This window comes from Nicotiana tomentosiformis, chromosome 2 (genome assembly GCF_000390325.3).
Source record: "Nicotiana tomentosiformis chromosome 2, ASM39032v3, whole genome shotgun sequence".
In the NCBI taxonomy this organism is placed as follows: Eukaryota; Viridiplantae; Streptophyta; class Magnoliopsida; order Solanales; family Solanaceae; genus Nicotiana; species Nicotiana tomentosiformis.
This window is the reverse complement of record NC_090813.1, coordinates 186,868,242-186,884,040: the sequence shown is the minus strand read 5'-3', so window position 1 is coordinate 186,884,040 and position 15,799 is coordinate 186,868,242. Positions and strand designations below refer to the sequence as shown.

General features: G+C 33.6%; 1 protein-coding gene across 1 annotated transcript; it reads right to left on the bottom strand.

The window, feature by feature from the left end:
- Positions 1-14,091: 14,091 nt before the first annotated feature.
- Positions 14,092-15,285, bottom strand: LOC104105892 (uncharacterized). The gene is made up of 2 exons (XM_009614319.4): positions 15,114-15,285; positions 14,092-14,411 (listed from the first exon to the last, which is right to left on the bottom strand). Exons 1-2 carry the CDS (start codon positions 15,221-15,223, stop codon positions 14,198-14,200), a joined length of 324 nt encoding a protein of 107 aa, XP_009612614.1. The 5' UTR covers positions 15,224-15,285; the 3' UTR covers positions 14,092-14,197.
- Positions 15,286-15,799: the final 514 nt, after the last annotated feature.

Below are 15,799 nucleotides of genomic sequence, written 5' to 3'. Positions count from 1 at the left end.
TTAAATGACATGTGCACTTTTGATTCATGTGTTTGTGAATCTTCACAAATTTTATGAATTATTAATTATATAATTCGTCTATTTCATTTTATGTGAACCTATTACTATTTGGGGAGTCAAATAAACTCTGAAAAAGTTCACATAAAATGAAACTACATAGTATCAATGTTTTATCAAAAACACGTAGTATCAAGACAATATACACAATTTGAGGAAGATTGGATGAACTGATTTTGGAGTCAAAATTTGTAGTTGAAATTGAGTTAAAAAATTGGGAGAAGGTCCAAAATTGCCCCTTTACTATCGCTTATTTTTTACATCTAACCCCGTTATACTCTTCGCCCATTACAGTCCCAACCGTTAACAATCCATTTTAAAATCTAACCCTAACGGCCGTCCACTATGGTAGCTGACCCCTCCAACTTTTTTTCCATCTCAGCCGCCACATCAGATTATCCCACCAAATTAAAACCCCTATCCAAAAACTTGACCCTAATAATACCAACCCGATTCTACCCGTAATTAGGAGTGTTCATGGTTCGATTTGGATCGATTTTTCCCTAAAAAGAAACCAAACCAAGTAAGTTAGTTCTTAAAATATTGGAATCAAACCAAATCAATTAATTCAGTTTTTTATCGATTCGATTTTTGTCGGTTTTTGTCGATTTTTTGGGTTTTTTCTTAATATGAGACATACACTACCAAACACATATTCCGCCGACAACATTTTCAACGTAACACTATCAAACCAATTGCTCTTTGAGAAATCTATCATTTACCAAGAAATATTGATGATAATTGAATCAAATAGTGATGAATAATTTAAGTACTCAATTAAAAAATAATTATTTTTAACATGAAATAAATTCTTGTACTTAGCAAAAGAAAACTACCAATCAAACTAGAATGTAAAGGCAAAGAATTAGACTATTAAAATAGCAAAAAAACTAGCCAAAAAAATACAAACGATTAATATGTACCATAAAATATTATAAACTTTATATATATATATATATATATATATATATATATATATATATATATATATAGGTATAATAATAAATTTTAAATAGCTATTTCTATAGTAGGTTTGATTAGTTTTTTTGGTTATTTTTTGATTAAAACCAAAACCAAACCAAATTTGATCGATTTTTAAAATTCAAAACCAAAACCAAACCAAACCTAAAAAGTATCGATTTTTTTGGTCGGTTTGGTTCGGTTTTTCGGGTTTTTATGAACACCCCTACCCATAATTCCCTACGCTTATTTAGGCTCCATTGTTGAAAAATTAGGGCTCATATCTTTTGCAAATTTCTCTCCCATCAATGTCCGAAGTCTAAGGTATGTGTAATTCTAATTCTGTCACAAAAGTTGGCTTTTTCTCAGTTTGTTTTGATTTTTGGTCTACTTAAAGCCTTTCTGTTCTTCTTTGCTTTGTCTTCCGCAGTTTAGTTCTTGAGGTTATTTTGAATAGGAAGATGAAATATCCCATAATAGGGATTTGGTTACAATGTTGTCTTTGGAAGCGGTTAAAATTGAAAAGAACAAATTGAAAGAAGAATTAATTGCCATGAAGGTTCTACACCAAGCTGAAGCTTCCAAAGTCAGAAAATTGGAGGACAAAGTGTTAAACACGAGGATGTTGCTTATGATTTCATGGGCATTGTTTGTTGGATTTATTACAGCGTCGATATTAAAGTGACCTTCTGTAGAATCGTCTTTGATGTGTATTGTTATGATATTTTTTTAATGAGTACGTATGTATAATGTTTTTAGTGAATTCTGGTTTGATTATTTAGTAATCCTATGTTTAGATTCTGCATATATAATATTAGTGTTACGACTAATGATGTAATTTTGGTGTTATGTAAACTATTTTGTGTTCAAGGTATCTTTATCAGATTTTTGGTTCTGAGTGTTAGCTACATCCTAAATAAAGTCCACTTATCCAGTTATCATTCAAATCCTATCAGAGTTCAGCTCCTTACTATTACCCCTTCTTGCTTGCAACTTGGCTAGTTTTTGTCTATTAAGTTGATTACCAGTTATAGCATATTTACCCTGCCAAGTGATTTTTTTGCTGAGTATGGAAGTTTTGATGGCTCACTCACACCACTTGCATCACCAACAAACCCAATTTCCCTTGTTTCAACTGTTGTATATTGTTGTTGCCTCATTTGGAGTCTAGTCTTTGCCTTTGATATACTCTTTGGTCGTACATTCATGTCAGGTTCATCATCAAAGTCAGGGTAGTCGAAATTTGGAAAAGCACTATTGCTTGCTTCATGCCTTGGCACTGAAGGGGTTGGCATAAACTTGAAGTTGCTGGATTGGCTTATCTGACTAGCTTAGGGTGAGTATAATAGTATTTCATCTTCATTTGGCATATTTTCAGCAGTTGGGGATCTGAGTTGATCATCATCAATGGCTTCATCCAGTACAGTTTTTGCCTTTTCTTCTACATTCCTTTTGATCTTCCTCTAATGGACTACTTTTCTTTAGATTGCTATTAGTAAAAAAGAAAGTTATTGTTAGATGATGAAAGCAAAAATATTAAATTGAAAATAGTAATGTAAAGCAATTGATTACCTTGGCACATCCCCTTGCATAGTGTCTAGGTTCACCACAAGTTCTACATGTCATAACCTGTCTTTCTTTTATTGAGACCACTTCCCTTGCCTATTAACTGCCTCATTCTTTTCTATCACTATCTTAACCTTTGACCTCCCAACCATCTTTACAAAAGGAGGTGGATCCATGTATTGTGAGGGTTCTATTTTCCAGAATTTTTCTCCTCTCACTGGTTGTAACTAGTATGAATAAGTTAGAAGATGAGCCGTTTTGCTAAGGTACCAATTAATCTGGCTTAGAGGGTCAATTTTCTTGTACATTAAATCACAAATTGCATGAGGACATAGGATGCCACAAAGATCTCATGTTCTGCAAGTACATTTCTTTGAAACCAGATTCACAATATATCTGTCATTACTTTCAGTCACCTCATAACCATGGTCAGCACTACCATTATCATGACATTTCATATAATCCTCATGAATTGATGGTACAAGTCCATAGTTTTGGGACTGTATTCATTTGTCCATGTCCACACATCATCTTCATGTTCATTAAGCATATTCATGACCTTGATTCTGATATCCACAAGTATCTTGATAATTGGCTTGTGTATGGCTTCCAAGATCCATGAATTGAATGACTCAGTCAGGTTATTATCAACTGATTGGTTCTTATAAACAGTATCAAAGAAATCCCCACTCCAACATTTGAGTGCATACTGTAACAAATCCTCAACAGCTTGCTTACCATCATCATCAACCTACCCCATACTCTTTATCTGATCTTGGAAGTTCTTCTCATATGTACTCCATGCAATTTCTTGCATTGAAGCACCAATTTTCCTCTATTTGCCTTACACATAACCTAAAGTGTGCCTCAGGGAGAACATTTTAGATTGAACTAATCAACCCTTGCAGAAAGATAAAACTCTAGTAACTACATATTTAAAGTATTAATTGACAACAAAATAAGCTAGTAAATTATTCATACCTTCTGCATATCTGATATAAAAGTGATGCCTTCACCCACCTTGAGGTCCAATGACTTTTATATATGACTTAGGAACCAGTTCCAAGTTAATTTTGTTTCTTTATCAACAATAGCCCAAGCCAATGGATAAAAATAATTTGTGGAGTCTTGAGCAACAACCACCAAGAGCTGACCTTTAGCTTTCCCTCTTAAAAATATTCCATCTAGCCCAATAAAAGGTCACAGTCCACTCTTAAACCCAAACTTCATTGCTTGAAAACATATATACATTCTTAAAAACCTTCTTTTCCCTTCAGAAAGAGTATCCTTTGATAAATTAATTATCACATCAGTAACAGGATTACTAAACTTAAGTTCATTAGCATAAGCACAAGCTTATTATATTCATCTAAAAAAACTACCTCCAAGTTTCTCCAAGATCATTCTCTCTGCCCTCTTACAATTAGATTCACTAACATTGATCTTAAAAGCAACTTTCAAGCTTACCCTCATCTCTTTAACCTTAACTTTTGGATCATCTTGCAACCCTCTTTTGAAGTATGCAACTATTGTATTTGCATCAACTCTAATGTTCTCAAATACAGGTTCACATTTGTGCTCTAATTTTAAGGTCTTGAATTTAACCCCACCTCCTGCAAAATCCTTAGCAATATGACAAATAAAGGGGCAGAAGGGATCTTCACAGATGTACCTGAGCCTTGATGGATCACTTTTAAGTTGTTTTCATTCATATCCATTTGCAAGACAGTACATGTAGATTACTTTCCTAGTTTCAGGTATATCTTTGAATGACACTGACTTATCTAACTCTTTATAGTCAGTCAACTTATCATTGATGCACCTTTTCTTTTGTGCTTGAAGTTGCTCCAGTCCATCAGAATCATATTCTGAAAAATCTTGAGCATCAGGCTCATTTTCTTCACTTTCAGTACCACTGCAGTCGTTGAAAACTTCAAGTTCTGATGTGTATGACTCAGTGTGGTTAACTTTGTCAGGTATCTGTAAGTTCACAACCTTCTACAGCGAAGAGGTTAATAACAGTAAACTAGTCACCAACAAAATCCAACCAAGTCCTAATCCTAGCATCCCCTTCTATCTTATAGTATTTACCTGAGGGACCCATAACTATTAGTTGTTGCACCCCTATATACCCCAACTTTGGATTATATTCATCCACTAAGTCTTCAAAAGAAAGCAAGTTAGTGTCATAACCTTTTTAGTGTGCACATTCTTGCTTGAATACACCGGTTGTTGCTTTTTAATCCAATCTTCACCATGATGAAACATTAAATCAACTAATACCATTGATAATAGGCTGCAGAATAAGAACAAAACAAGTAAGTAGTTAAATACAAGAATATAACATAAATGCATAGAAATAAGAAAACAAATGAAGTGCAACACATAAAAAATACTTCAAAAGCAGAAAACCTAAATAAACAATAGAAAAGGCATAGAAAATAGAAATAACAAGAAGTACAACACATAAAAAATACTTCAAAAGTAGAAAATCTAAATAAACAATAAAAAAGGCACATATTAAATAGATAAGGTACAAATATAGATGAATAAAGAAACCAACTTTAATGAGGTACACGCTGTAAGAAAGGGACACACGCATTATTGGGAGGGGGCCATAAAATAAAGTAGCAAATTAAGAGCCACACTGCAATAAACAAAGTAGGGAACACAATACTATGACACCAGCAGGGAACGCAACACTATGACACCCACATAACCATCATTTTCAAAGCAAATGTATGTCAAACAGGGGACCCAATATTTGGCAGCAACCAATAAATCCAAACAAGCTAAAAGAAACACATAAAGTTGACATTTCTTGTCACGGCCCAAAAATTATACATGTCGTGATGGCGCCTATCTCGATACTAGGCAAGCCGACAACATCAATAACCCACAATTTCTTTTAAATATTGGAAACATGATAATTAATTTAAGGGGAAAAGCCCCACCAATATTGAATATAAATTTACTCCCAAAATCCGGTGTCACTGAGTACATGAGCATCTATATGTTTCAAGTCTGAAAAACACGGTCTATAATAGTCTGAGACCAAATACAGTAAACAAGGAGATAGGGAAGGAGAGACAAGGTCTGCGAAACATGGCAGCTACCTCGGAATCTCCGAAAACTTAACTGTGCGAAAGAATCAACACCCGCGGTGTACGGGATCACCTGGATTAGTACACGAAGTGCAGGGTGTAGTATGAGTACAACCAACTCAGTAAGTAACAATAATAAATAAAGAACTAATAGTAGTGAAGATCTTCACAACTAAGTCCAAATACAGTAATTTCCAACATGAAAAGGTAGGTATGCTTTCAAATTCAACATTTAAAACTCCATAGTAATTTCATATCAAATTTGACTGAAACATAAGTAATGCCTTTCTGAGTTTTTCCAAAACAGTGATAATGACAACTGAAATGCAGAAATAATGGAATCAACGCATCCTCTCAGAGTAACAGTCATTCAGTCCTCCTATTCACTCCAACTTCATAGTCACTCATTCCTCACAATCACTCAGCACTCGACACTCGACACTCACACTCGCACTCAGAAGGTACCCGCACTCACTAGGAGTGTGTACAGACTCCGGAGGGGCTCCTTCAGCCGAAGTGCTATATCAAGCCAATCATGGCATATGGAAATGAAACATGTTGCGGCGTGCAGCCCGATCCCATAAATATCCTCACAATTAACCCCTCAGACTCACTCAATCATCAACCTCTCCTGGACTCAAGATGTCATGAAAATTAGCACGAAAATGATAATATGATGCATCAATAAATAGCAACAGAGATTGAGATATAATATGAAATGAATGAACATGACTGAGTGTGAAATTACAATTTGAACATATAATTCAACCACAAAAATGACCCTAGTGGGTACCAATAATACCAACATATATCTAAGCATGATTTTTAATACAAGTCTCAGCTCAATTTTCTCTAACACGTAGAGAATGTACTGATATCAACAGATTATTTAACTACACAGTTCCATGGAATTTGACCAAGTCATAATTTCTACGGTGCATGCCCACACGCCTGTCACCTAGCATGCGTGTCACCTCAAAATCAATAACATAACACATAATCCAGGGTTTCATACGCATGACCAAATTTAGAATTGTTACTTATTTCAAACCGTAAAATTCTTTATTTCGCTATGCCCTTTCCACGAGAATTGGTCTCTGAAAGCCTCGTATCTAGCCACAATTAGTTATATTCAGTCAATACCAATTATTGTAATTAATTCCATAAGGAAATACAAATTTTCCAATAAAATCCGAATTTAACTCAAATATCGCTTGTGGGACCCACATCTCGGAAGCCGACAAAAGTTACAAAATATGAATGCCCATCCAACCACGAGTCCAACAATACAAATTTCACAAAATTCCGACATCAACTCGACCCTCAAATCTTCAATTAAAGTCTTTGAAGATTTCTACCATTTTCAATCCAATCTTTACCCATTTGAACTCAATAATCTTTTCACAACCCTATTCGTACGTGTATGTATAAATGATACTCTTAATCTCTCATCTTTTACCCCAAAAATTGAAATTGAAGAATTGGGGGAAAGAGATGCTTACCTTTTTGAAACCCTAGCAAGATCCTTGTGAAATCTTCAAGCCTTAAACAAGAATTGATAAACAATTGACTAAGTCTTCACTTTCTCTCTCTAAGATGCTCTCACCACTCTCTAAAAAATCAGATGAAACCCTTTAAAATGACCCCCAATAGTGTTTTATAAGAATATGTTCGGGTTTATAAAATCAGAAAAATGAAGCTTCGAAACTCACTCTACGGTCGCATATGCGACCGCATAATGCTTCTGTGGCCCGCATAATGGGTCGCACAAATGGCCTCCAGAACTAGGCAATGTTGCCTCAATCTGCGGCCATTATGCGGTCCACATAGTGATTCTGCGACCGAATAGTGGGCCTCAAAAATGGCATTCTTCCGGCAAAATTTTTTCCTTTACTTCCAGTGCATTGTTCAACCCAAAAAGTCCGAGCTACAACCTTTGTACTAATTAATCTTCCTCGGCACCACAAAACCTTAGTTTTCATAGCAAAAATTCTTTGGGGTCGTTATACATAAGTCAAAATCCGGTTAACCTTTTCAACTTAAGTTCTAAACCTTTGAACTAAGTATTTCAAATCATTCCAAAGCCTCACCGGATCTCAATCAATTAATCTGATAAGTCATAAAATAATTGTAAAGCATAAATTGAGAAGTAAATGGGAAAACGGGGTTGTAATACTCAAAACGACCGGCCAGGTCATTACATTTCTATTCTTCAGTTAACTACCACAAACATACACATCTAAAATTTAAAATAAGTTGGGACCACTAACCCGAAAATCAAAAGAATTTTTTAAAACCAGATATCAACAATTTCACCTCTAAACCCTAACTGAGCCATAGAATCCCATAAAAATTGGGGTATGAAGAAGAAAGACACATGCAAGCATAAACAACAACAAAGACAGTCAATTTTTGTTTAGCTCTCTTTTCCTTTTATAGTTCTTTTCATGGTGACTCTAGTGACATGACATGCACGTGAAATTCTCAGCCTTGTCTTAAAAGTTAGTCTAATCATGAAACAATGAAACAAGGTTTCAAAATGACAGGGATATTTGAGGGAAATAAGTAAAAATTTAGATATTTTTAGATCATTTAAAGTCTGAATTGCGTGAAACTGGGGCATATAGTTTGGGAAGTTAATATGACGACTAGAATTTGTTACAAGAGAGTTTTTTCCAGGCAATTTGAAGCAACCAACGTTGAGTTCAAGTGCATCTCAAGTTACAAGGTAAAGCCGAGGGAGTTTGTCCCAAACTGATGGAGGGGAGGGTATCCATTGTGAAGAAGAAATCACCCAACGAGAGTTCTATACTTGACAAGGCACTAAAGATAGGTGGAAGGAATATCTGTGGTATCAATGCTAATGCAAAAAAAATAAAAATAAAATAAAATAAATAAATAAATGCCTTGCATGATCTTCAATTTTCATCCTTGTATGTATTGTACTTGGCATTTTCAGGGATTGGGAAACCCTCTTTCAACTACCCAAATACTTTATACCATTCACCATCCCTTTTGAGCCTATGCTAATTTTCTTGACCTCCCCTCTTTTGGAAAATATTTTTCTAGATATCACATTTCCTTGGAAATGGAGGAAAAACTCCACCTACCCTCACATCTAACCCCAACCCCCTCTCCCCTCACACCCACCCATCTAACTCCACCTCTCTCTCTCCAAGAAGACTTTTTTTTTTCAAATTTCATTTTTTTTCGTCACCACCCACCCTACACACACCCCCCCCCCAAATTCTAACACAAGGAACTTATTAGCTCTAGCTCTCTAATTCTCTTAGTTATCGTTATAATTTTTGACACTCATCCTCAGCAATCTCTTCCGGTTCAACAGTGTCCAATCACACGAGAATAGGTGGAGGACTTATTAAAGGCATATCTGGGGGAGCCGCGCAAGGCACTCGACTAGAAGGAGTGGATGTTAGGCACACAAGGTAGTCTTTCATATTTTTATGAGCATGCAAGAACGAAAGAAGAGCAAGTATTCCCTGTTGATCACTACCAGTAAAAAAAAGATCATCGACATATAAAAGAGGGTAGATACTATCTCCAGATGTGTGACGAATGAATAAAAAGGTATCACATGTCTCTTGGGAAACCGCTAAAAAAAGATTAAACATGTGGGAAGATCCAAACGAATTCTGCTTTCATTTCCCCCGTATGGAGCACTGAGTTACTTACGATATATATATATATATATATATATATATGGAAAAAGGTTACGGCGTTATATACGCACCACCACCTGAACAACTGGTACATGTTGATGATTTTGCCCACAGTGGCCGAGATGATATGATGGGATGCCCTCAGAGGCTGGATGATGTTATGTACACCTATAACTATGCATGACACGACATTTATACGCACGTGCATGACATTATAAATGTTTCAGGATTTACAAAGTGATTTAGACTTAAAGGCGGAATTCTTTATTCCATGTTTTATCTATGTCCGTTATGTACTGATTTTTATACCTTACATACTCAGTACATTATTCGTACTGACGCCCTATTTCCCGGGGCCTGCAATTCATGCCGCAGGTGCAGGTAGACAAGGTGACGGTCCCCCTTCTTAGGATTCTTGATCAGCGAGAGTTGGCGTGCTCCACTTGATCCGGAGCTGCTTTTGATTTTGGTACGATATGCTTGTATATGTATATGGTATGGCGGGGCCTAGTCCCGTCCTTATACAGTTGTATATTTTATTAGAGGTCTGTAGACAGTATGTATAGTTGGATAGTATGTGGCCTTGCCAGTTTCCAATTTTGGATATGTAGTTGTCTATAGCAGTCTTGTCGGCTCGCCCTACGTATTTCGCACGTATATGTACATATATCTTTTGGACAGGTTCTCCTCCCGCATGTTATTCTCATAATTCAGTGGATGTTATTCACGTTTATATCTTAGTCGCATGCTTAAGGGTGTTCGACAGGTAGAATTCGGACACTCGTCGCGGCTCATCGGGTTGGGTCGTGACACAAAGTTAAACCAATGATAAATAATGACATTTTAATAACAATTACGCAACTAATAGTGTAATTGAGCTTTATTTACACTTATCATTTTCTCAAAAGGTGTCATCATGCTGATTTATACTTATTATTTTGTTTCAAAGACGTTCTAACGTCTAATACTATTTTTAATTATAGTGCTAGATGGAAAAGTTAGCCAATCACCAAGTTTAAACTATAAATTAAAGTAGTATATTTATAGTAACTCATCGTATTAGTCTTTGATAACGAACACCTAAATATCCGGCTACAAATATTTGTTTATGCTTTAATATTTCAAAATTAATAGTAGAAAAGCAGTACTTTCACTTTCAAAGGCTAATAGTAGAAAAGTAGTACATTCACTTTCAAAGTTAACTTGAATTGGGATGAAATGTAAAAGCAAGGCAGACAACGATTTATTACTTTAATAAAGAATAATCCTTAAACTAAGCAAACTAAAATATTGTTTAAAACAAATACTATAATTATATTTAATCAAAATGAACTAACACTATTTCATAAAACAAATAATATTAATTGATACTAATGATTATTACTAATACTCGTGTAAATAACTATGATTACATGATGTTTATTCACTAGCTACTACGAATAGGCAAACAAAAATAATAATAATCAAGCTACTCAATCATCTTTAACCACAGATCCATCACCGATCAAGTGGTCTATTTTTTCATCAGGGTGCTCAACGAAGTGTGTCACATCCAAGTGGGTGATATCAAATTTATTGTCATAGACAAAATTAGCTTCAAGGCATTTATTGTTTAGATATGCTTGATAAAGCTCAACCAAATGTCTTGGTGTACGACAAATATTTGCCCAATGGCCTTTTCCACCGCAACGATAGCATTTAATTTCTGAACCCTTTGCTTTTGGCTTCTCATCTTTCCCTTTCCAGTTTTGGTGATTATTTTTCTTTGGGGGATGATTAACACCAGAAAAATTTCTTCCTTAGCCACGAACAGGGCCACGACCTTTTCCAAGCTTAGCATAATGGGAATACACCTCATCCACTTCAGGCAATGGTGTAGACCCAGTGGGTCGATTTTTCGTGATTTCTCATGAGCAAATCGTTGTTTTGTTCAGCCACAAGGAGAAGAGAAATCAACTCAGAGTACTTCTTGAAACCTTTCTCTCGGTACTGTTGTTGCAAGACCGTATTAAAGTCATAAAACGTTGTGAACGTTTTTTCAAGCATATCATAGTCAGTGATACTATCTCCACAGAGTTTCAATTTAGAAGTAATTCTGAACATCGCAGAATTATATTTAGAAACAGACTTAAAGTCTTGGAGCCTCATATGAGCTCAATCATATCGTGCTTGTGGTTAGAGGTGTACAAACCGAACCGAAAAACCGCACCAAACCGAAAAGTCAAACCAAACCGATTAAAAAACCCGATTAGGTTTGGTATTGAATTAAAAAAATCCGAACTAATATAAATATATAATTTTTATATATACTTTTAAAACTTTTTATAGTAATTTCTTAAAAAAATATCTAGAAATATTTGCGATTCTTTTATGGGATGTATATTTAGTTAAATATGAAGTGCTCCATATTTATTAACTTTAAATAATGGGTTGTATGATCACTTTCTTATCAAGTATTAGTGAAACGTGTCAATCACTTTGTTTTTTCATATTTATATGTCAAGATCTATTAAATGTTTATATCTTTCTCAAGTTTGAATCTTATTTCGATAATTTAAATTTAAATAGAACATATTATAATATAGGCTCATATTTATTTTTATGTTTAATTATTAAATTCGTTTAATCTTGAAAGTGTACATCAATGTAAAATTATTGTTAGATGACTAAAAAATAACTATCATGTGTTACTAAGAAAATTCTTCCATAAAAATATTTTATTAGATCATATATTTGTTATTTTTTTTAATTTTTACTAAACATATATTTACTTATCAAAAATTTAACAAAGTAAGATTGAAATAATATTCACATAACAAAAAATCTGAAAACACGACAAAACCGAACCAATCCAAACCGATATAGTTGATTTGGTTTGGTTTGGTTTTGATAAAAATCGAACTAGCACGGTCCATGTACACCCCCACACTTGTGTAAGAGTGACCAACTTTAAGTTGTCATATCTTTCCTTTAAGCCATTCTACAAAATAAGTGGATCTTTGAGTGTGAGATATTTTATTTTCAACCCTTCATCAAGGTGATGACGCAAGAAAATCAAGGCCCTAGCACAGTCTTGGGTAAATGCTTTATTTTTTATTTTTAATGGTATCTCCAAGACCCATTGCATCTAAATGGATTTCAGCATCCAACACCCATGTCATATAGTTCTTGCCCGATATTTCAAGGGCAACGAACTTTCTTTTCATAATATCAGTCATAATTAAAAGAGGAGAAAAATTATTCCTTAATCTTCTCAAAGAACTTCTTGAGATGGTAGAGTCTCGTGCTGATAACGTGTTATGAAACAACAAAAGAAGAAAGAAGAGTATTGCGGAGAAAAGTAGAGAGAGAATTCTTATTGATGAGGGATGAATTATAATGGAATAGAACTCATCTATTTATAGGGGGAAAATGACTTAGCTACCAAGTAACAAACCCTAAAATCTCTCTAAAATATAGATATTCACCTTAAATACAATTCTATTTATAGCAAAACCCGAAAAATTCGACAAAACCGAACAAATCCAAACTGATATAATTGGTTTGGTTTGATTTTGATAAAATTCGAACCAACCCGATCCATGTACACCCCTAGTTCTAAATATTAATCATTTTGATAAATTAAACTTGTTTCAAAATATTAACGTTTTATAAAAATAAGAAGCATCTATAATTTTTCAAGTTCACCCTAAACGTAATTTATATTTTAGACAAGTACTCTCATAATTAACTATTTAATATCTTTCTTAAGGAATAATTATTCAATTTTAAAAGACAATAATATGGATCAGAGGTAATAATGTTCTTTCTCATCTTGAATTTAGTTTTTTTATGTTGCTCAAACTCTTTAAGAATATCATTGGGTATGTGCCAAATCCTTTGAAAGTACAGTAGTATATTTTTGAAAAAATCCATAAGAGTGTGATATTATATTTGAAAATTCCGAATAACATAGAGGTTTTTCTCCCTATTCTAAGACAAACTAGGATGAAACATTAAATTACACACTAGTATTTATTAAGCTAGCAGATAACAATTCCAACCAGAAACATTTATGGGTTGTGCAGAAATTTCATCACTGCTGACTCAAAAGGTGATATGGTTTCTTAATAAAAATATGATGAGTTGACCAGTCAAAGGACATTTAAAGCTTTTTAGAAAGGGAGATACTTTTTTACTAAATGTAGGTTACTTTGAAAGAGACATGCATTGACTAAATTGCTTTTCTCTAATTTCTTTGACTAACCTTTTAAGCATAAACATTAAATAATTACCAAAGAATCAAAAATAAGAAAAATCCAAGAGAGAAACAACACTAGAAATTAATTAACACAATTATCAAAAAGGAGTTACTAACATGATACAGAAATATCTAGCAACAACCAATCAATGCACTTTAATTTAAGCGGTGCAAAATCAGGTTAGTAGAACTTTAATATGAGTATCGAACACATAATAAGAAACCAAAAAAAAAAATCAATTATCAATTAACTATGTCTATGGATCTTCTCTATTCATTTTGGTGGATGTGTAAATCCAACCGAATTCAATATTTTCTGTATGAATTCACTAAAATTCTTGAAACATGGATATATACATGAAAATTATGAAACTATAACTCCAAAAGTACATGTTCAGTGCTAAAAACATTTAAAATTGAATTTATCACGTTTAAATTCGGAATCTGTCTCTAATAATATTCATACTTGATGAATTACAAAATATGAGTAATTAATCTCTATATCAAGGAAATTAATAAAAGTTAATTGTTACAATCATGAGTTGTTGTTTATATCATAAACATCAATTAAAACAATGATATCATTAGGTTTAAGATGAATCAAACTTATAGTGTTTATCAACAGCAACTGATACATCCCAAGTGCAACTCAATCCTTTTGGAATAATCACAAGATCACCAGCTCCAAATTCCACTGTTTCATCACTTGAGTTCTTTGGATATACTTTCACTTTCCCTCTCAATAGATAACATGTCTCTTGTGCATCAAATTTTAGTTGGTATTTCCCTGGTGAACAACCCCATCTGGAATTTTTACATTAAAAAAAATGTCTAAGCATTAATATAAAACACAAATATATAATATAACAGCGAAATATTAATTCTATATTACGAGAATTTATCATGAATTTGATTAGTTTTATGTTGATTGTTAGCCTACTGCAACCCTCCTATATATTTCATCTGAACTAGGGAGAGATCCGTAGCTGGGCTAGTCAATGGCTAGAGGGCGACCGACCTATCGGACTGGAGGCAGCCGAGAGCCGAGAATGTTATGTAATTAAAAAGGACCAAGGAGGACCTATATATCCTAAGAAGAAGGAGTAGGAGCTAGCTCTAGGGGCGAAATCATAGGCAATGTTATGAAATATCTATGTTCTAAGGATTCATCACGAATTGACTAGTTTTAAGTTGATTGTTAGCATACCACAACCTCCACTTTCATCTAAACTAGCTAGGAGCCGGCAATTTAAGCAAGTCTACGCATACAAAAAAGACGAATATATAATAAGAAAAAAATAACAAGGAAATCATATGTTTTTGTACTATATATTGACTAGTTATATGTTGATTGTTAGTCTACTGACAATCCTTCTCTTTTATCTGAACTAGCTCGAAGCCAGTAATTTGAGCAAGCTTACATAGACGGAGAAGACAGATATATATATAATAAACAAATTAAAAGAAATTAAAATAACAAAGAAAATCATAAGTTTTTGTACTTACTTAGGCCAAGATTTGATGCCTAATTCATTGAGTTGAGATTCTGAGGGATTTTTTTGAACAACTATCCTTAGGTTTGATGATGAAGAAGATTCCGTGGTAGAAGAAGCCATGAAAGGAAGAAGACTAAAGAGAAGAAAGGGATATTTATATATACACTCACCCTATTTTTCTTCTTTTTTTCTTTTGGTTGGAAAAAGAAATTAGTATGTTATATATACTTTCTAAGGTATACATACACCTGATAATTGATAATAATTCCAACTTTTTCGTATACTGGGTTTATTTTATTAGAGAAATAGCAATATTTTTTTTGTTAACAAGGAATGGAGAAAAGCAGAAGAGCCAAAAAGGAAAATGGATAAAAAATGAATTCGAATTAGTTGAGATCTAAAACAAAAACCAAAATAATAAGCAAAAGAGGGTTTGTTTCTTTTTAGAGACAAACAGGTTTTTATACGTTTTCAATATATACTTTGACCGATCACATCTTACTATGTCGTGGTCATAAAATAATTGTTACTATTATTATTATTATTATTATTGAGAGAAATGTATAGAACATTTGTTGCGTGGTTAGAGTCCAATAATTAACATAATCATTTCTTAAGTTATATATATATATATATATATATATATATATATATATACACTGACAATCAAAAATATTGGTGCAATTTAATTTATTA